The sequence below is a fragment of the Pseudonaja textilis genome, chromosome 7, assembly GCF_049901715.1.
Source record: "Pseudonaja textilis isolate UNSWEBS1 chromosome 7, rPseTex1.2, whole genome shotgun sequence".
NCBI lineage: Eukaryota > Metazoa > Chordata > Lepidosauria > Squamata > Elapidae > Pseudonaja > Pseudonaja textilis.
The window spans coordinates 42,921,535-42,945,113 of record NC_141996.1 but is presented as its reverse complement, the minus strand read 5'-3'; the positions used below and the strand labels follow the sequence as shown (position 1 = coordinate 42,945,113).

General features: G+C 36.1%; 1 protein-coding gene across 5 annotated transcripts in view; it reads right to left on the bottom strand.

Annotated features, from left to right (window-relative positions):
* ROBO1 (roundabout guidance receptor 1) overlaps positions 1–23,579 on the bottom strand; it is a 311,709-nt gene that overhangs the window by 63,144 nt on the left and 224,986 nt on the right. For all 5 annotated transcript variants that reach the window (XM_087937498.1, XM_026700668.2, XM_087937500.1 and 2 more), the window contains exons 3-5: positions 20,727–20,884; positions 3,893–4,013; positions 2,332–2,470 (exon numbers count right to left, since the gene is read on the bottom strand). In XM_087937498.1, the coding sequence (XP_087793624.1) occupies positions 2,332–2,470; positions 3,893–4,013; positions 20,727–20,884 (418 nt within the window). The remainder of the gene's footprint in view (positions 1–2,331; positions 2,471–3,892; positions 4,014–20,726; positions 20,885–23,579) is intronic.

The window sequence follows — 23,579 nt, the reverse complement described above, 5'->3', positions numbered from 1 at the left end:
GCCATTGTGATTTATGAGCAATTCTGAGTTGCCAGACAGATTCCGGGAGACTGCCAAGGACCGAAAACAGTACTGTTAACTCTTTAAAGTCTGGTTTTGTCCTTGTTTGAATATTTTGAACTCTGGAACTTTGTATGCTCACCTGTGGATATATACATAGGATTAAATAGTGTATTTTGGATGTTCAGTCATAGTAAATAAATAGAGGGGAATTGTATCCAATCATATGACTACCAAGCCATGCCCACCAAATAAGCTACACCCACAGAACTGGTAGTAAAAAAAATTGAATCCCACCACTGAGATCTTTTAATTCAATTCCCTGTCCAGAAAACTGATTTCATGTACCCCATTAGCTTTCTCATATTTAAGTTAAACGTACCTAGATCCTTTAATAATTATTAAAGGCACAGTGGTTAGAATGCAGGCTAATTCTGCATACTGCCAGGAGTACAATCCTGTTTGACTCAACGTTGACTCAGCCTTCCATCCTTCCGAAGCCGGTAAAATGATAGATTGTTGGAGGCAGTATGTTGACAATGTAAAGCATTTGGAAAGTGCTGTCAAGCACTATGAAAGTATATAAGTATATAAAGTGCTGTCACGCACTATGAAAATATTTCATATATACTATGAAAGTATATAAGTGCTACTGCTATTTGTAGAATTTAGCTCTAAGCCTCTCACATGTGTGCTGATTTTTTTTTTTTTGTATATCTGTATAGTATTTATAGCCAGAATCCTCAAATTAGGACCATAATTGCACTCAGAATTATGGTCATAAATTGTGATCATAAGTAGAGGCATCATGTGACCAGACCTGATTTTTTTTGACAGTTTTGGTTAAGCAGGCACAGTGGTCATCAAGTGAATATGACGGCTATTCAATGAACATGGCAGTTATTAAATGAACATGGTGGTTGCTAAACACATGTGACAGTTATTAAGCCAGTTAATTTTCCCCAATGCATAATTCTTGTTGGAAACTGAAAATAAACATGAGAAATAAGCAAAAAACACAGCAAATCATGGTCACATGCAGGGGTGGGATTCTACCAGTTAGCACCTATTTGCTAGAACTGGTTGTTAACATTCTAAGCAGTTTGGAGAACCGGTTGTTAGAAGAAATTACTGGCCTAATCCTGTAAGGAAGGCAGGAAGGAAACATTCTGGTGCTGCTTACAGAAACTGCCTCTCCGTTAACCCTTATTACATTCTTGGCAGGACTAGACTTCCTGTCTCAGGAACGTCTCTAGAGTTTTTTCCCCTCCTTTGCTGGTACTTTGCTTGTGTGGAATGACCATTCAAAGTTACAATGGCACTGAAAAAAGTGACTTATGACCATTTTTCACACTTATGACAGTTGCAGCATGCCCACAGTCATGAGAGGCCAGGCGAGGAGATGTGTGCCTCGATGTGAGTGATATTGAGTTGGCCATGGCCAGCCAATAACATGACCACCAAGCCACGTCCACCCAGTCACATGACCACCAAGCCATGTCCACCAACTACGGCATGCCCACAGAACCGGTTGTTAAACATTTTGAATCCCACCCCTGGTCACATGATCATGAAACACTACAAATGGCATAAAGGTGAGCCAGTTTCTAATTGCCCAAAATGCAATCAAATGACTGTGAAGGAGGTACATCCATCATAACTTCACAAATGAGTAATAGATAGTTATTTTTATGGGGGGGGGGTTCATCATGCCTTTGAATGGTTATTAAGTAACCAGTTGTAAGTGAAAGACTACCTGTATTTCTTAAGACTAAAACATATAACTGTTTGTTATATGTTCCATCAACTAAGTGGATAGAACACTAATAGGTGAGAAGACTGCAAGAATGAAATAGGAGTTAGTTGCTCTTTTCTGGAAACATGCCATTGTCTCCTATAGCAGCATCTAATTTTATGCATTCATATCCATTGCTTTAAGAAAAAAAGTTAAAAATACCATCGTTCAATGATCACTGAGCTAACATATCAGTTTCCAATGATAGTAATTAACAATATTAAGATGAATTACAACAGAATAAAGGCCTATTTAATCCAGCACTATTTCTTTAATAATAGACTATGTGTCTAAATTAAATACACCAACAATTAGTTTCTGCAGTTGAATATTATAAATAGGTACCATGCCTAAGGGTTAAACTTATTAACCCTTTAATAAGTTTAAAATTGGATAAGTCAGTTTGAAAGCAAATCCCCTAAGATCTTTACATTGTCATAATATTTTTGATACACCAGCTTTATATTTCAACCACGTCTAAAAGTCAAGAACAGAGCAAAGTACGTTTTTCAAAATATTATGGAAGTGAACTGCACCTTGATTTAGGTAGTTCTCCATCATCCTTTCGCCATCTCAGTGTTGGCACTGGATCTCCACGTGCTTCACAATTAAATTCTGCACTGTCCTCTATGGTTACTGCTAAATTACTTGGTCTCTTTACAAATGATGGTCTTTCTAAAGAAAACAAATGATAACTAGATAATAGCATAGAAAACATGATACTTGCAAGTCCCAAGAGTAGTTTGAACCTTGCATAGTCATTTAAGAACCTGAAACATGCTAGGACCTAGACAATTTAGAGAAAAACATGGCAGAGCATCAGAAATTTGATCTGAAGTAATTAAGATTTATAAATATGTTATTTAAGTGCCCCCCAAACCTAAGATTTTTGCAAACCCCTGAATTTACAATCTATCTCTTGCTTATTAATTCTTCCTGGTATAAGGACAGTAAAACAAAACAAAAACTAAATTCCTTTGTGAAAAAGAAAGAAAACTAAGAGATAGAACAAAGAGACATTTCAATATATTGAAACTCAGTGCTGAAATGAAAATATCACAGTGAGATGTTCAGTGCTTCAGATATGAAGGCAAAAAGATTCTTTCATGGGAAGTGATTCTAGGAAAATATGTTAGAAGGAGATGTTGCCTGTATGTGCATACCCATCTAGAAATGCATAATAACATAAGGACCGCCCTAATGGATTGGATTCTGTTCTTACAATAGGCAACTAAATGCATAAGGAACTAAGTTGCATCTTGTTGGTACCTTCTTACATGTGGTCAAGATGCAAACTCAGGGAAAGACAACTCTTTTAAGGAGGTAATTTAAGATGTGATAAATATACTTCCTCCTGCTTCAAGGTACTTTTCTCCTTTTGATGTGAAAGACTGCACATCCCTAATATATGATTCTTAGATCTTTGAATTACAATGTCCACTTTGCTCTAGGTAATTGAACTCCTGGAAAGTAATATATACAGTCTGAGATAATCAGCACTGTCATGTTTAAGTTCATCCTTTCAGGTACAGTTCCTAGCTGAAATATGAGATTTATTTATCATAATCATCTGTATTTTGTACTTTTAAAGCTAAATTATTTATAGCCTTATGTATAGATATATTTCTTATAGTTTTTCTTTGAAGACACTGCATACGCAACATGTTTTGGTCATTCTTACTTTCTGTAGTTGTTATAATATTTATCAGGATAAAATGAAACTTATTTATTATTGAGAGAAAGGTACATGATTTTTCTCTGAAAGGTCAGCGCGGGATGCACAGGAATCCAGTTGGAATATTGTACCATGTTCTGTATGGGACAATTGTTGAGGCATATCCGAAAGCTTCAGCTGCTCAGAATACAATGGCACATGCAATTTTGAATACACTGCAGCATGTCCACTGGCTTCCAGTAGACCACTGGTATTATTCACCCTTAAAGACCTATGTAGGATGGAACAAGGTTACTTGCAGGATTAATTTCTTGCAGGACTGGTTTCTCCCTCACTCTCCATATCTGGCAGAAAGGCCATGCTTGGGCACTATAGTTTAATAGTGGAATTATCTATAATTCTTAAACAAAAAATAAATTTACCAAGAACAGTAAGCTCTGCTACTTCACTTTCTCTTTCTCCAACCATATTTGTTCCAACACAGACATATTTCCCTGCATCATTTTTTCTGGTATAGGTAATCATCAGCTTCCCTCCTCTGATCTAAAATAAAAATGATAAGTATTAATAATTCCTTCATAAAACATGAGCAAACCAATTGAAATATTTGCATACAACAAAATTACAAATATAAACTAAACTAAACCATAAAAGAATTTTTTTTTTAAAAAGCTGACAGTTTATTTGAATGGACAGTACAATTTTTAAAAATATTGATTTAAAAATAAATGTACATGTGTGGGAGGTTTTTTCAAATGTGTGATAATAGATTTTGATGATCAAACTGTGAAATTCAAATAATTAAATTTTTTGTTTCTTATATAATATGACAAATAGTCAGATATTTTCAATTTAGGGATCATAGATAAAGATGTCCTGAATTTATGTTTCACTAAGGTGAACATTCTATATGTTATGGAGCTAGATTGCTATCATGTTCTTTCAGTCTGTTTTCTCTCTGTCTATTTGAGGATTTTTCTGGCAATATCCCAAACAAAAAGAAATCTATTCTGAATTGGTTTTAGCATTTTTGTTAAACTAACGTTGGGTAGGTGCTACTGAACCAGATGATTATCAGCTTCAGAAGTCTATACAGGAAAAACTTTTCTCTAAATAGTCAATGTTTTCTAGCAATACTATGGTGTAAATTCATCAGAATGTCTGTGGTTATTCTATGAGCATTCTATGAAGCCAATTTATCTTTTATAATGAGCAAAAATAAATCAGTCTTACAATATCTGAAAGTATATTCCAAATCCTTTTATAATTTCCAGTTATTGGTAAATATACTAACAGTACCACTAACAGATCAAGATACGATCATGAATTTATCAATTAAATACAAGTTATAACAAAATGACAAATTTTACAATACTTAACTGGGAGATTTTTCTGTTTGATGGGAATATTTAAGCATAGCAAACTAAAATAGAAGTAATATAAATATATGTACATTAACAAATTATATATACAACTTCAGTTATGAAAAAATTATGAATCATAACTATTAAATGTGTTTATGTTCAAAAGTTTTTTGCCTCTTAATAGCAAATGTTGAAGAAAAATAATACTTTCCTACTCTATTTGTACAATTTCGTTAAAATAATTATTTACTTGCTTTCATTTTTCTGATTTTTTGCCTGACTTTGCTAATATAATCAGGACTTCACATGGGTGCTACTGATACATAAAAAGAATGTAGGACATTTGACCTCAAAAGATTATTTGTTTATCTAATAAACAAAGCAATCTACTTGTTTGCCTATTGCACATTTGCCTATATGAAAAAAAATCACTGTTGCAATTCAACATTAAGTTGAATTTAGTATAGTAACTACAATAAAATGTTTTCCATAATTATACAACAATCTTCTCATAGGGTTTATATTCCTCCCAAGCAATTGCTTCAATGCAATAAGATTTGAAGGTTTTCTACCACGAAATGGTTTACTTAGGATCCAGCTCATAATATTTCAATGAGATTTAGTTCTAGACTCCAATTTGGCCATTTCAAAACATTAAATTTTTCTTTATATCCATTCTTTTAAAATAAAACTTCATTGACTAGTACAGGTTAAACTCAAAAAATTAGAATATCGTGCAAAAGTTCATTTATTTCAGTAATGCAACTTAAAAGGTGAAACTAATATATGAGATATACTCATTACATGCAAAGCAAGATAGTTCAACCCATGATTTGTCATAATTGAGATGATTATGGCTTACAGCTCATGAAAACCCCAAATCCACAATCTCAGAAAATTAGAATATTACATGCAATCAATAAAACAAGGATTGTACATAGACTAATACTAGTATAAGCATGCATATGTACTCAGTACTTGGTTTGGGCCCCTTTTGCACATTACTGCCTCAATGCGGTGTGGCATGGAAGCTATCATCCTGTGGCACTGCTGAGGTGTTATGGAAGACCAGGATGCTTCAATAGCGGCCTTCAGCTCTTCTGCATTGTTTGGTCTCATGTCTCTCATCTTTGTCTTGGCAATGCCCCATAGATTCTCTATGGGGTTCAGGTCAGGCGAGTTTGCTCGCCAATGAAGCACAGCAATCCCACAGTCATTGAACCAGGTTTTGGTGCTGTTGGCAGTATGGGCAGGTGCCAAGTTCTGCTGGAAAATGAAGTCAGCATCCCCATAAAGCTTGTCTGCGGAAGGAAGCATGAAGTGTTCCAAAATCTCCTGGTAGACAGCTGCATTGACCCTGGACTTAATGAAGCACAGTGGACCAACACCAGCAGATGACCTGGCTCCCCAAATCAACACAGAATGTGGAAACTTCACAATGGACTTCAAGTATCTTGCAGTGTGTGCCTCTCCATTCTTCCTTCAGACTCTGGGTCCTTGGTTTCCAAATGAGATGCAAAAGTTGCTCTCATCAGAAAAGAGGACTTTGGATCACGGAGCAACAGACCAGGTCTGTTTTCTTTAACCCAGGTAAGATGCTTCTGATGTTGTTTGTTGTTCAGGAGTGGCTTGACAAGAGGAATACGACATTTGAAGCCCATGTCAAGGATTCATCTGTGTGTGGTGGCTCTTGATGCACTGACTCCAGCCTCAGTCCGCTCCTTGTGAAAGTCCCCAACACTTTTGAATGGCCTTTTCCTGACAATCCTCTTCAGGCTGCGGTCATCCCTGCTGCTTGTGTACCTTTTTCTTCCACACTTTTCCCTTCCACATAACTATCTATTAATGTGGTTTGATACAGCACTTTGGGAACATTCAACTTCTTTTGCAATTACCTTTTGAGGCTTTCCCTCCTTATGGAGGATGTCAATGATGGTTTTCTGCACAACTGTCTGGTCAGCAGTCTTTCCCAAGATTGTGATTCCTACTGAACCAGACTGAGAGACCATTTAAAGGCTCAGGAACCCTTTGCAGGTGTTATGGCTTAATTAGCTGATTAGAGTGGGACACTTTGAGCCTAGAATATTGAACCTTTTCACAATATTCTAATTTTCTGGGATTGTGGATTTGGGGTTATCATGAGCTGTAAGCCATAATCATCTCAATTATGACAAATCATGACTTGAACTATCTTGCTTTGCATGTAATGACTCTATCTCATATATTAGTTTCACCTTTTAAGTTACATTACTGAAATAAATGAACTTTTGCATGATATTCTAATTTTTTGAGTTTCACCTGTATAGTTGACATTATTCTCTTACTGTATGGTCTAGTTATTTAAGTTTGGCCTGATTTTATTCTGGATAACTTTCTGAAAAGTTCTGAAATCCTTCAATAATAACTGCATGTCAGATCCCGAGACAATAAAGTATCCCTAAGTTATTCCACAACCAGCTTCATGGTATACTGTTGGTTCTTATTATGAGGTTCTCAGCATGGAATGCATTGCTTGATTTCTTACAGACACAACAGCACTGATACTGCCTGAAAATTCCTGGTTTTGACTCATTTTGGGGGAAAACTTTAGTCTATAATCCTGATGATGAAGCCAATAGCAATGACAAAGAGATCTGAAGATCTCTAGGTATTGTTTGGAGCATCTGTACTGATTTTCACAGGATAGACTCTCTTAAGAAAATTAAAAGCTTCAGTGGCCAAAGTTTACCCATTTTAGTAAAATGAGTTTGCTTGCACTTCAGTAGAAACTCAGAACTTTGGAAATGATTCTGTAATCTTTTCAGATCAGACAGGTAGGTATTACATTTTTTTTTGTATAAATTGTAATATTTTTATTTATAACTCAGCATGCTAAGATTTAAAATCTGTGTAATAAGAACTGTGATAAGAGTGAAGATTTGTAAGATTGCCACAGATAAACCAGGATTAGTCCAAATTAATTCTAACAGTTAGTGAAATCTTACACAACTGATCCTTTAAATCGACTGATATTATCTAGATGAAATAAATTATTCTACTTTGGCACATTAAATGTTGACCAACTTTGTTAATTAAATAAATAAAATTATCACTTGATTTTACTATTTTGATAAAAGGAGTTTGATTCAGACTTGTTTTATCTATTAGTAGGATTCACTTGAAACTCTTAAAACACCAAATGTAGAGATAAATAAAAATTTGCTACAAAAAATTGAAAGAGGGCAGATACTGTAATTGCTCTGACCAATCTGACAGGCTTGTGTAAATATCCATCTTGCTGGCCCTGATTATCTTCAATCTAATCCAACAGAACTACTCCCCCCCTCGGTCATGTGAAAAAGTAGGTACACTCTCTTTGAGTTCTATGGCTTTACATATCAGGACATAGTAAAAACCATTTGGTCCTTAGCAGTTCAAAGAACTCCGACTATCAGGATTCAAAAACAGAGCTTTCTCTGCTGCAGCACCAATCTTTTGGAACATTCTACCCTCTAGGATAAGATCTGTCACCTCCATCCTCCCATCTTCCCAGGGACCCAACGGGAGAGTTCCGAACTGGAGATGGCAGGCTCTACCTCCTTTTTCGCTCTCCACCTGTCCATCTTTTGTTACAAGATTAGTATATTATCACTTTCTTTTTCATTGTTTATTTTATTCTTCTATTATTTTACTTCTGCTTGTTAACCCTTCTTTTCATTTCCTTCTTTTAACTGTTGTATGCCACCTAGAGTTGCCCCAAAGTATGCAGCAAATACATTTAATAAATAAATAAATAAACAATATTCTAATGTGTATTTTAAAGTAGATAAATATAATTATCTTATTCCCCACTTGCCAAAATTTAATTATGCTTAAACCTCTATCAGAAAAAGATTAAAATTAATCAATAAGAATCAATGTGCACTGATGATGTTACCTAGTTTGGTAATCAAATGTCTTGAAGAAGACAACCAAGGTCAGAGAGCAACCAAGGACTCGACTAACCAATAAAAACATTACTAAATATGTCACTGATTGAAACAGGATATTAACATATAAAATAATAAAATAAAATAGTCAAGTTTCTATAGAAGAATTATTCTGTGAAAATGAATAATGGTGAGGGAGAGTAGGAGTGAGAGTGAGAATGAGAGTGAGAGAGAAAATACATATTGTTTAAACTGACTCCATATAAATTTATTAGGGAACTGGATAAATTAATATTTAATTTTAATTTTAATGGAAGAAGTAAATAATCTATTGGACTACTCAAAACATTTAGAAAATATTGGCTCTCATAAAGTTCTGGAAATGTAATAAATTAAATCAACCTTGGTGCATATGTTATGGATATAATCCACATAATTACCTATTGTTACACATTAGTGCTATGGTGAACAGGCATTTTTAAGGCAATTAAGAATAAAAATATTTTATTGAGGAGATAGCACACTAGAAAGTCCTTTCATTTATTGAAGTATGGATTGATTATTGCATGAAAAATATAAAAAGTGATTTTTTTTCAAAAATCACTAAAAATTTAAAATATAAAACCCCATGGACAGAGTAAAAGATCAACTAAGCCAGCTAAGAATACCTCCAGTTCTCTGAGATATCCAGATCTTGTGACACAACTGGGTCTTTAGGATTTCTAAAATAATAACAGGGATAGAACCAGGGGTGGGATTCAAATTTCTTAACAAACAGTTCTGTGGGCGTGGCCTAATTTGTGGGTGTGGCTTGTGGTCATGTGACTGGGGTGAGAGTGGCTTGCTGACTGGGCATGGCTAGGTGGTCATGTGACTGGGGTGGCATGGGCAGGTGGCCAGGTGACTGGCAAACCAAATGTAAGTGGTTCTTGCTTAATGACCAGTTCCTCGCTTAATGACCACTTGCTTAACAAGTGTTTTTTGCCAGTTTCCAAGGCCTGGGAGCTCTGGAGAGGGCAGGGCAAGGCCCGGGCAGCTACAAAGAGCTATGGGGAGGGCTGCAGAGCATGGCCAACTCGACATCACTCATGTCAAGGGGCGCTTCTCCTCACCTGACCTCTCATGACAGTGGGGATGCTGCAATGGTCATAAGTTTGAAAAATGGTCATAAGTCACTTTTTCAGTGCCATTGTAACTTTGAATGGTCACTAAATGAACTGTTGTAAGTCAAGGATTACCTGTACAAAAATACAAAAAGCTTCTTTGCTTGAAAAAAGCTGCCCTAAATACTAATCATTAGATTAAAACTACTTGCAAGCTGAAGTTACAAATCAGGCAGGGTGCCAGAGCACCTTGAGGAATGAAAATATTTAAAATACAGTGGTAACTATCAAGCAGCCAACTCTTGCTCATAAAGTGAAACCCTTTAGTAGAGAGGTCATTTAAGCTCTCCAGAAGAGCACACCCAAGAGAAGCAATCCTTAGATCCATTTGAACACTTAAAAATACCAGCTGGTCTCACTCACCTCAAAAGATACCCTAAGGAAATCACCCAGATTTAAGGAAAGGTCACATGCCCTCCAGAAAGGCAGTTAAAAAAAATCAGTGCCAAGCTTGCATCCTGCCTCTTAGAAATATACCCCAAAAGGACAGTGCCAGATAGTATTAAAGCAGTGAAGGAAGACCCCCCTCCCCAAATAGAAAAAGAAACCATGAGGCAAGAAAAAATTGAAATATAATACAAATAATTAAATCACAACAGTAACTGTTGCTTGATGAAGCTGAATAGGGAAAATTATCCCATCAATAAACACAGGATTAAACTTCACCAAGCACAGAATTAACCTTCACCAAAAACCAGTTTTAGCCCAAAACTCAGAAAGAGTATGTAAACTCACATTTGAATGTTAGTCTTTCTAGCTAGCTAAGAAGCCTTGCTGAATGTCACTCATCTTGGTTCCCTGTCACTAAAAGCTTTGCTTCATTATTCAATTATTTCTTCAAAGTGCTGATTGTCCAGGCAAGTATTTCCTCCCAACAGCATGTAAAAATCTTAAAACAACCCTTCCCCTTTAAGAAAGCCTCAGAAGCTTGGGAGACAGGAAGTCTAGGCTGTCTGCCAAAAATGTAATAAGGTTGGAAAAAAACAAACAGAGATTGCTTCTAACTACCGGTTACCTGTTACCCGAATTACTTAGAAAGTTAACAAGGGGTTCTATAGAACCGGTAGAATCCCACCTCTGGATAGAACCAATTTGACCTTGCAGGGAGACAGTGTACCACATAGGTAGTGTACCACAGAAGAGAAGGCCCACCTCCTGAGACCAACCAGGTAATTCCTGGCAGATGTTACTTACAGAGTAAATTACTTCTCAGCTAATAAGACAATGCCTCAATTAAGTCATATGGATTTACCCAGTTACAGTATTATTCTGAGTAAATATAAGTGATTTTTATCGAATAGGTGCTCTGAATATGCATCAGAGAAGTCATTTCCATGATATCTTTTTCCCAGAAAAAAATGTGTTATTCTAAACAAGATTGGTTATATTTTTAAACTCACACTGTAATCCCCAATATGAGCCCTTACACTGAATTATGGAGCATTTTTTAAAATAAATGAACAAATGTAATAATATTTTGTTGCCCTGCACAGGAGAACGGAGCTGGAAAGCAGGTTAATGGGTTGGAGAGGGAATAAGATTTTGTAGTAACCTTCCCCTGGAGTGGGGTGGGAATGGAGATTTTACAGTATTCTTCCCCTGCCATGCCCACCAAGCCACGCCACATCCACCAAGCCACACTCACAAAACCGATAGTAAAAAAACTTGAATCCCACCACTGGTTGTAACCAAAGAATAAGTTTGTTTCAGTGTTAACCTTCCTCATTTAAAGGGAATGCAGTACAGTACAAGACTAGGCACGCACGCCCCTAACTACCTCAATTCCGACTACTTCTGGCCTTAAATGCAAGCTACTCAATGCAAGAAGCCTTGTGAATAAAATACCTGAATTTCTCCTCTTACTTAATATGGCTAAATTCGACATTATATTTGTCTGTGAAACATGGCTCAACGCATCTCTCCCTGACTCCATTACCACAGTAAGATACTATCATGTTTACTGATCAGATCGTGAAATCCGTAGAGGAGATGGTGTTGCTATCTTCTATAAAAAGTCCTTACATCTAAAAAACATCCAAGTTACCCAGGAGCTTGCTCTTCCCGAGACCATCATCTGTGAATTATCCTTAAATATCACATTTCGATTCTTACTATGTTACAGAGCACCTGATTATGACATCAAACATGTAAACAAGCTAAATTCACTACTAACATGGGCAACATCCTGCCCACACGCTTTTATCTTTCTTGGTGACTTCAATCTACCTCATATTAACTGGACCCTAAATGAATGTACAACTGAACCCATACATGCAAACTTCTACAATGCTGTTTCAAATCTGGGACTGGAACAACTAGTAACCAACAACACTAGACTTAACAACTGTCTCGATCTCATCTCCTGCAATAGTTTGAATTTAATTTACGGAATACAAACTAAAGAACCCTTTTCCAATAGTGCCACAATAAGATTGACTTTTGTCTCAACATACGCCCACACAAAAATCATCACAATGACGTAATCCCCAATTATAACTTCAAAAAAGGCAACTATGGGGAAGAAGGCGGAACCTCCTCGCTGATGGACCATAGATCGCACCTCTCTGTGGCTATGGTCCATGCTCTTTCGTTGGAGAGCCCCGATAATTACGATTAGGAGCTGAAGCTGCCTTGGAGGGGCGATGGGGTAAGGGGAAGCCGCAAGCCAGGTTGAGGGGAGCCGCATCTCCCATCCTGGGCTTTGTCTTTTTTCCTCCGAAGATGACTGCAGCGGTGGTTTAAAATGGCCACCAGAAGAGAATGACTCAGTAGCATTAAGCTTTGTGCAGGAGGGAAGAAAGAGGTGGATAACATCTGAACCGGGGCAACTGGGCAATACAACTAAACAAAAGGACCCCGGGATTAAGGTTCATGGGAAAAAAAAGTGAGCGGTGAAATTACAAAGGGACAGGAAAAAAAATAAGAAAATATTTTTGACAGCTAAGCGGGGCTTCGAACCGGGAAAGAAGAAGCTGGAACTAAAGATTTAACTAAATTGGACTAAAATATTTTGGCAATATACAGGCATAAAATAAAGCTGGACTTAAGATTGTCAAATGGAGAGTGCCACCTTTTGACAAAAACGAGCTCAAACAAAAGGGAAAGCATCCCGTTTCTGAATGAACTTGTGTGGATATAACACTAAAGAAATATTGAAACAAAGTAAGAATCTTAGAAAGTGAAAGCAGAACCAGAATAAAGAAAAAAGCAAGGAAAGACTGACTGTGGGATTGATTGATGTTTTTGGTATAGACCCTGGGCTGGAATAATTGAGAACTTTAGAAAATTGAAAGAAGAACGAAGGAAAGTAAAAGTGTTTTTTTCTGGACTTTAAGGATCACAAAATACAAGAGTGTGTAATGATGATATCTCTTCGGAAATTAAAAATGGAACTTAGAAATATGACAGAATTAGTACAGGAAAGAGGTGAATCACTTTGCTCTGTGTTAGAAAAAATGGAAATGATGATTGAAGAACAAGAAGAAAGAGCTTCAGAGTAGGAGGAGTTGACTCAAGGAGAAGACATTTTAAATAGACAACACAGAGAACACTACAAAGAAGTGGGGAAAGAAGGAAGGTTAAAAAGTTGAGATTTAAGAAGGCAATCAAAAGAGGGAATACCTGTGAAGTCGGGAAAGGCAGAAAGACCCAGCAGAAAAGGAGAAAGGAAGATATTAAGAAAGAGAGGAATATATATGAATGTATAATTGCTGTCATATTTGTATGTAAAGGTGATGACCCAGAAATATGTTGTCCACTAAAAAGAGATTTTTGTTTTTAATGTGAAAAACTGAATAAAATTTGTTTTTAAAAAAGGCAACTATGATCTAATAGACAACGATCTCTCATCCCTTGATTGGCAATCTCTATTCACTGGATGCAATACTGTTGAAGACCATTACAACATATTTTTACTTGAAGTCAAAAGAGTCATCAAACTATATGTACCAACAACAACTCCCCCCAAAAAACCACACACAAAAAAACAGATTACCCATAACAATAAGGAAACTTCATTCCAAAAAGAGATCACTCTGGCAGAAAAACAAATTTGGTCACGTTGCCAACTTCAAAAGCCGATACAAAAATTTATGCCACCAGATAAAGTCTGAATGCACCAATTATCACATTAAACAAGAGGAAAACAAACCTTCTACGCACCAGTTCCACCCGCGCTTTTTACAATTTTGTAAACAACAAACTAAAAGACTCAAGGTCCATCCTACCCCTGATAGGACTTAATGGTAAAGACTGCAACAATGACATCATTAAAGCCAACATCTTGAACACATTCTTTGGCTCAGTATTTGTAAACAGCAATGGATCATGCCCAGTATTTCCTAGCTGAATCACAGAAAACTACAATGATCTAATACATATCGATTTTACAGAAGACAATGTTGAAAAAGCACTAAGCAATCTAAAACCATCTCTATCTATTGGACCAGACGGAATATGTGCCTACTTCTTAAAAAAGCTATCCACTGCCATAGCAGAACCTCTAAGCATAATCTTTGAAAAATCTTTCAGGACCAGCTCCTTGCCTAACCTATGGTCACAAGCCACGGTCATCCCCATCTTCAAAAAGGGAGACCCCAGCCTAGTTGAAAATTACAGACCAATCTCCTTATGCTGCGTCACCTGTAAAGTCATGGAATCAATTATTAACCAATCCATCATCCTCCACTTAGAGACAAACAACCTACTCTCTAATAAACAATTTGGTTTCAGAAAAAAAATCTATCCTGTAATCTGCAACTCTTACACTGCAAAAACATATGGACTACACAACTCGATCAGGGCAAAACAATAGATGCAATCTACATAGACTTCTGTAAAGCCTTTGATTCAGTGGTACACGACAAACTACTCCTAAAACTAAAATCTTATGGTATCTCTGGACAACTGCATAACTGGATAGAAGCATTCCTGTCAAACAGACAACAAATGGTCAAAATTGGGAGCGTCCTATCAAATTCGGTACCTTTCAACAGTGGTGTCCCCCAAGGCAGTGCTCTAGGACCAACTCTCTTCATACTCTACATAAATGACCTCTGTGATCATATTAAGAGCAACTGTGTTCTCTTCGCTGATGATGTAAATCTGTTCAATACCACAGACAATACTGCTACCCTTCAAAAAGATCTTGACTATGTATCAGAATGGTCAAACAAATGGCAACTTCAAATCTCAACGAATAAATGCTCTGGCTTACATATTGACAAAAAAATAATAATCAGAAAATAAAATACAAGCTGAATAGTCAAGACCTTGTTGATGATCCAAGCTCTGTAAAGGACCTTGGAATACTCATCTCTACTGATCTAAGTGCTAGAGCCCACTGTAACTACATAGCCAAAAAGGCATTAAGAGTTGTTAACCTAATCCTATGTAGCTTTTTCTCTGGTAATATCACACTATTAACTAGAGCATACAAAACATTTGCTAGACCAATCCTCGAATACAGTTCATCAGTCTGGAACCCACATTACATATCTGATATTAACAGTTGAGAAAGTCCAGAAATATTTCACAAGAAGAGTTCTCCACTCCTCTTTACTCGTTGTAGAATACCTTATGCCATCAGACTTGAAATTCTAGACCTAGAAAACTGTGAATTACACCGTCTTCGGTCTGATCTAAGTATGGTATATAAAATCATACATTGCAATGACTTACCTGTCAATGAATACTTCAGCTTCAACCGTAACAACACAAGAGCACACAATAGATACAAACTCAAGGTTAACCGCACCAAACGTGATTGCAGGAAATACGACTTCAGTAACAGAGTGGTTAATTTCTGGAATACTCTACCTGACTCTGTGGTTTCTTCCCCAAACCCCAAAAACTTTAACCTTAGACTGTCTACTATTGACCTCACCCCTTTCCTAAGAGATCTGTAGGGGGCATGCATAAGCGCACCAACGTGCCTACCGTCCCTGTCCTATTGTTTCTTTTATTTTTTTTATATGTACTCATTTCATGTATTCATAACTATGTATATACTTATACCTATTATCTTGTAAGCGATTGACAAATCAAAATAAAAAAATAAAAATTCCATTACAGTTCTATCTTATAGGCCCTATGTCCTGTCTTCAAGTTCTCTGCCTCTTTGGAAATCTTAATTCCTTCTCTGCTTGCTTTCTGTTATTTGCTAGTAAGAAAACCATTGCTTATCTTCATTGGACAAGGGCTTTGCTTTCTAATTGCAGTATCAGTGGCTCAGCCAATTTGTGATCTTATACGGTTAACAACTTGGCTAAAGTGTTGATAGCCACAACATTAAAATAATCTCTTTCTCTCTTGTAAAACATTATTTACAGTCATAGATAAATGCTTGGGGCTCGCAAGAAAGCCAGAAGAATTTGATTAGCTAGATGAAAAAGTCTATTTCACATGGAATTATGCAGTATAGCTAAGCACACAGAAGTGAACCAAAATGAATATGTTAAAGAAAAAGGACCATAGAAACCAGCTGAAATGTTTGCTTACAGAAACTTTTCCTTGCTTAAACAAACAAACAAACAAAATCAGAAAAGTAGTATGTGTAAATTAAAGTTAACTGGCAATCATCAGGGTCCGCTCTCCGCATGTAGATGATTTATTTGTAGACATCTTCAAAAGCTGAGAAACAGAGGTGCTACCAGAGATTACTCATTGAAAATGATGGGAAAGGCTTTCCTATGCTTAGGAAGATACCGAAGAAGGAATCCTGCTCTAAAACTATATTTATACCTTACTCATCCAATGGTATCCCAAAGATTACAAAAGGCATGGGTTAATTTACTTAAGCTTCTCAGGTGGACTTCGATTGCTATAATTAAAGTAATGTAATGATTAAAATAATTATGTGTCTGAAAATAATGAATCATTTAAAATTTAAACTAAGCAAAATTAATTTTAAAGAATATTAGTACATAAAAATTCATTTAATATATTTCTTCAAATTGAAACATTCTGAAATACCATATTAACTTTCTCTTATAGACTTTAGTGCAAAACAAAATGCCTTTCTGTCTTCCATTAACTTCTTAAAATTGCTTCCATTTGCAAATGAAACTGTGTCAGCTTGCTTACCAAATCCGCAAACCATATAAATTGTGACAGAAAGCATCTACTTTTTTGGCTTCCTTTGAAAAGAAGACTTGGATAGTGTCCAACATATTGTATGTCAGTTTGCTGCTTTTTATATACTTACTATCTGTATGTGGCACAGTTCCAAAAAAAGGTTATTTAACTATTCAGTAGAAGAAACCAGATACTTGAAATATACATTATTTTATAAGTGCTTTGCTTCAATTAAACTTTTAATATGACCAGAAGCCATATAGGCATTTATGAAGTGCAAAGTTATTAAGGAAAATGTGAAATAAGCAAAATGTAAAATTACAGGCCTGGGAAAAATAACACCAACAAGGCTAGTATTATATACATCTGTACATATTCATGAAGATTTTTCTTTTTAAAAAAGGGCTATAATCTGGTAAAATCTATTACTCATCTTTAGATTACATATCTGTATTCTGTATTGAATTAATACATAACTTTCAAATTTATTTAAATTGTTTAATTTAACAAAGATGACTGATAAATTTAATTATTTTCAGCTATTTGGCATTTGGCTATTTTAAAGAAGTGTTGTACTCTTTCTCCTATGTATTCCAAAAACACTGATTGTGTAGCTGTGAATTTAGCTTTCCATTTCCCACCATCCACTTAGAACTGAAGAAGCTTCTTGGATAAGAAGCAAAACATCTTCAAGGAAAAACAAGAAAGTTCAGTTGCCTCTTGAAAAAGCACCTTTGAGATGACATTCTCAAATAGAAAGAAAATGAAACAAAACAGCAAATATTGGATTTAACAACTGTAAAAAATTTTTTAAAAATGCCATTCTTTTTAAAAGAACATAACACATACAGAAAAGTAAACTGTAAATACATTATTTCTGTCAATATGCTTGTTTCTCTTTGAAAAAGAATGTTCAGGAATATTATTCCATCAGTTCTTTAATCATTTGCTGTAAACATGCTTCAAAGACCAAAGAAAACCAAATTAAATTATTTTAGCTTATCAGGAGCCTCTGTGGTGCAGTGGTTAGAGTGCAGTACTCTAACCAAGCTACTGCTGCAGCCAGCTGCCTACAATTAGGCAATTGAAATCCCATCATGCTCAAGGTTGACTCATCCTTCCATCCTTCCGAGGTGGGCAGAATAAGAAGCCCAATTGTTGGGGGCAATATGCTGACGGTAAACCGCTTAGAAAGGGCTGTAAAGCACTATAAAGTGGTATATGAGTCTAAGTGCTATTGCTATTATTTTAAAGTGTTGTACTCTTTCTCCTATGCTTCTATTCTATTTTCTATTTTTATACTGTATAAACAACTAAAAATAGCATATTTCATGGATTTTTAAGCAACTATTACACTACTTTCATAATTTCAGTTAATTTCTACTATATAAATCTTGTAAATTATAAATACATGGAAAACACATGGAAATCATCCTCAAACCCCAAAGCTTGATTAATTACAAAAATCATAAAAATCATAAAATTGTAAATAATATAAATTATAAAAAGAATGACACATCTGTTGCAAAATTAAATAATGTAATAAACAAGACATTCATATGTTTATTTAAATCTTATTGAAGAATGAAATTGCACATAGTCCTTACTATGCAATAAGCTGCAATAAGAGCCAGAAACTTCATCACTAGGAGCATGATTAAGTCATATGACCCTGACATCTTATATTTGGGCTGTAGTCATTAAGTAAATCACCAAGTATTATTAAATGCAATGACATGTGACTTACTGTCAATTTCCTCATTGACTTTGCTTATCAAAAGCTGGCAGTGAAATTTGAAAATGGTGATTATATGAACAAGGAAGCAGATCCACTCAGGAAGGCTGCAAGTCAGTAACTGTTGAGCCCAAAACTGACATAAATAACCAGATAACTTTATTATCTACCACCTATAATACAAAAGTCTCCCCAGACTGCTTCTTGGGAAAAAAAGCATATAGGTTTCTATGGAACTTGGGGATTGATTTATCAGGGTTATGCCTCTTGCAGCTTCTTCAAGGACTCAAAGCTAGTTCCCCACTTGACACCCCCCCCCCCGGGATTGGTTGGATGTTTCCCAACAAATAGATTTTTATCTTTCACTGAATGAAAGATAAAATGAATGAATGAAGAGAATGAAATAGGGAATGGAATGATAAATGAACACAGTAATATTGATACTATTGGAGAAGGAAGGACATCATTTTTTGGAATGCTTATTATTGTAAACATTCTGTAACTAGCATGATACAAGGGTCCACAACCTTCAACTCAGAGGTGGGATTCAGCTGTTTCAGGCGAACTGGTTGTTAAATTTTGTGCAGTTCAGAGAACTGGCTAATTGCACCACTGGCTGGCCCCACCCACCCCTCCCAGTCATTCCTTATCTCGCCTTGCCCTAGGCTGCTCACCTAGTTACACCCATGACATAGCTGCTGCTGCTCTGGTTCCCTCACTTGCCTTGACCACGTGGTCCTGGTAAGCTTTCCTTCACCGCTTGACCTGCTGCTTCTCACATGGTCCCCACGGCCCAGCCTGCTTGCCTGCTTCCCCCGTGGCTTCCAATGTGGTTCCCGCGGCCCAGCCTGCTTGTCTGCCTTCCCTGGGATGTCCCACAGGGTCCCCATAGTCCAGCCTACTTGCCTGCCTTCCCCACGGCCTCCCATGTGGTCCCTGCAGCCTTGTCTGCTTGCTTGCCTTTCCCACTGCCTTCCACATGGTGCCTGTGGCCCAACCCGCTTGACTGCCTTCCCTGCTGCCTCCCACGCAGCACTTGCAGCCCAGCCTGCTTGCCTGCCACCACTTTCTCCTCATTGCCTGCCCACCGGCAAACAATGGATGCTGCAGAGATAGGGCAATTTCCTATGTACCATTCCGAGCCCCTTTCTCCCCACATTGGGCTGACAAAATAAAAGCCCATTTAAAGATCTAGACTCCCTACTGAGTCTGCCTGGTGCATACTGGCAAAAGGAACTATGGGGAAAAAAGAGAAGGGCCAATAGAAACGCCTCATTTTCCATCTCCATTGGGTTGTCTGCACCACACTGGAGGTGGAAAATGGCACGTTTCTGTCAGCCTTTCTCTTTTTTTCCCCCCAACCTCCTTTCCAGCATGCACCAGGCAGGCTCAGCAGGCAGTCACAATCTTTAGATGGGCTTTTATTTTGTCAGCCCGAGGGGGCGGGAAGGGGCTTGGTATGGAACATAGGAAATCATTCTGTCTCTGCAGCATCAGCCCACCTGCACCCCACCTTGATGTGAGTGACATCAAGTTGGCCATGCCCACTCAGTCACATGATCCCCCCAGCCACACTCACCCAACCAGTCACTAGGAAGAACCGGTTGTTAAATTTCTTGAATCCCACCACTGCTTCAATTAACTTTATTCTCCTTTCTGTACAATTGTATTTATTTATTTTTGAAGAAAAAAGAATATACTATAGGACTGTAAAGGCCATTTATCATTATTTTATTTATTTTTAATTAAAACTGGTAGAATCAGATGTAAATGATCCAACAACCTTGCATATCAGTATAAATGAAAATTTAATAGCAAGTTTACTTATTTTTGAGGAATTGTAGCACTGTTCCAACAGAAGGAATCTTTCAAATGAATCAGCATGTAATTCCATCTTTTATTTTTCATATACAGGGTGGCAATTCATGTTTGCACAATAGGGCAAATAATACATGGCTAAATAAGCAACTATATTTTAGTTTTTGTAGTTGTTTTCAAAGGAAAAAGCTTACTGTAATTCTTTCATCTCTATCATCCAAAGGAGATCCATCCTTTTTCCATGAAATTGTAGGTTCAGGGTGGCCTCGAGGAGGTTGGCATTCCATCACAGCTGGCTCACCTACCGCTACCATAACATCTGAAGGGTTTTGTCTGAAGTCATCTCGCAGTACTGAAAAGACAAATGGAAAGGGGAGGGGAAAATGGGAGAATAAATTAAAAATAGTTATTAATCAGCAATGTGTAAGCAACTTCAAATATTTGCAATGTAAAAGATGTAGCATTGACATTAGATTTATATTTTGAGTTGCACCAGGACTGGATTGCATTGTGGCATTACAATAAACACATAATTTATTTTAATCTCTGCAGTCCACTGCTTTTCTTACAGCAATATGGTTAAAAAAAACCCAATGGAATGCCACTTTTCTAAATGTTTTCAGTGACCACACAGTAGAGCTGGGAAATGCTGAAAAATCATTTTCTCAGAAAGTGACTCAAAACATGCAAGAGTGCTCAAAGAGCTCTTGGTTGCAAGAAAGCCACAACTTGATTCAAGAATTATGCATTTATAGCAAAAAGCTTTCATCAGAGGTAGTATGAATTTAACAGGGATTGCTTTTTAAAATATACAACTATTCAATTAAATACAAAGCACTGAAAGCCCGAATGCTATACAATATCAGGTTCAAAAAGCTCCAAAATATTGGTTAGGTACTTTGTATTATTATTACTATATATTTTTTCTCTGTAAAGTTTTAATATTTTTTCTTCTATCCAATTGTTTACAATTCTCAGAATACAATCACCTTAATTAACCAAGAAGTACAAATGAAATGCAAATAAAAATAAAATACAATCAGAATTGTATAAGAGTTCTCGCTATTTGCACTAAATTTAATGTAGATTGTAATAAGAGTATGTTTTGTTATGGTCACTGTCATGATACTAGCTGTTTCATTGTTGTATGATAAAAATACATTAAACACCCCAAAAGTATGATGAATTTTAATTTTAAATTTATTCAAGTTTCTATTTAAGATTTCCCCCCACTTTTCTACTAAAAGGCATATCTAACCAGAATCCATAATTATAGTTATTTGTCTGAAAATTAGCATACAATTTCATTATATAGTAATAAAATTAGATTCATGTTTTTTTCCCTTCATTTCATCTTTTATTTTATTTATGAATATTCTGTTAAGACAGCATAACATACCAATAATTAGGAAAAAGAAAGACCTCACTAAGGGATACTTTTTACAATTAGGTAATATCTCCTAAATGGTTTAGGTCAGAGAACATAAAAAGGATAGATGCAACCAAATATTTTTTTCCATTTAATGTGAATTTTTTTGGTTAAAACATCACATACCAAATAACCAACAGTATGCAATTCATTCAAAATTACACTAACAAAATAACCCCCCAAAACATGTAATTATTTTTATAGTTATAAAAATATGTGTAGCATGTAATTGTAAATTTAACACACACACCCAAAAGCCATTTTTCTTTTAGTTTTTCTATCAATTCATTCTAAAATGTAAGCTGGACATACTCTAAAGTTTTAAATTCATATTTAGCAAAAATTCTACCATATTTCTTAGAACTTGAAATATAAAAATCAGTATTAGTTTTCAGCGTACATAACCAGTAATCCCCCTTCATAGGATGTTCAGCCACACTGCCAGCTGGGTTGCCCTAGCTGCTGATTGTAAAATTGTGTGTGAGAGCTTATTCTTTCCTTATTTGTTTCTCTTTTTAGAACTATGATCAAGTGCCGCTTGATCCCTATATGAAAAAATTGCCCCCCCCCAACTTTCTTTCTCTAAAGATTTTTTATTCACACAGCCTGCTGAGTTATAACTTTGATTTTAGATGTGGTTTATTGAACAAGGAAAAGCAGTTTGAATTAAATGTAATGTTAAACTATTGTTAGTAAAAACACAATGGTTAGTTTATCAAATGATGCTTATATCTCTTGCCAATTTTTTCAAGAACCAGATTTTATTTCCTCAAAATAGATGAATAAATTGTACAATTACTAAGTAATTTCTTATGTTTTCTCATTGTGATTAATGAAGATTAACAGTCCTTCCCCATTTCCTTCACATGTATCTATTTCATGTCTTGCCTTGTCTTGTTGCTAAAAGTCAAATATTAAGACATAGCCTTTCCTCCCCAGTCTTTGTGTCTGCTAAGATAACAGAAGACAAAAGGATAAATGCCAACCAAATTCCTGAATAAATGATAAACTGCATGTAGTGTTTTAAAAGACAGGAATGAAAGTATTAGGTGCTTTACCTTTGAGAAAGAATTTTATAAATAGACTAGACAATCCCTGACCCACAGGTCATCTTTAAAGATAACTCCTTACCTAAATAAAGGAACAGAACAACCAGGATGGGCAAATCATCAGTCGGACCAGGAGCTTGTCAATTTCTCTATTGTGTTCCATTGTGGACGCTTTAAGTGATCCCCAGAATTAATCTTTCCTTCCTTCCTTCCTTCCTTCCTTCCTTCCTTCCTTCCTTCCTTCCTTCCCCTTCCCCTCCCTTCTCAGCAGACAAGTAAGGCTGCTGCAGCATGGGGAGGGAATGAAAGGAGCAAGTGGCCAGCACTCTCTCTTGAATCGACTTGGTAAAGAAAGCACAATATAATGAAGAGAATACCTGCAATGAGATACTTTTCCCTTTCATACCACATATTCTTAATTTTCACAAATTGAAGAAAGAGATGGGAAAGGCAATGTATTTTGATTTTATCGTTATACATTTGATCTTTTTTGATATTTATAAGGCACGAAGCAACATATCATTTTATGGGGAAAATGTTACACTGTATTTATCTGATCTTTATATATA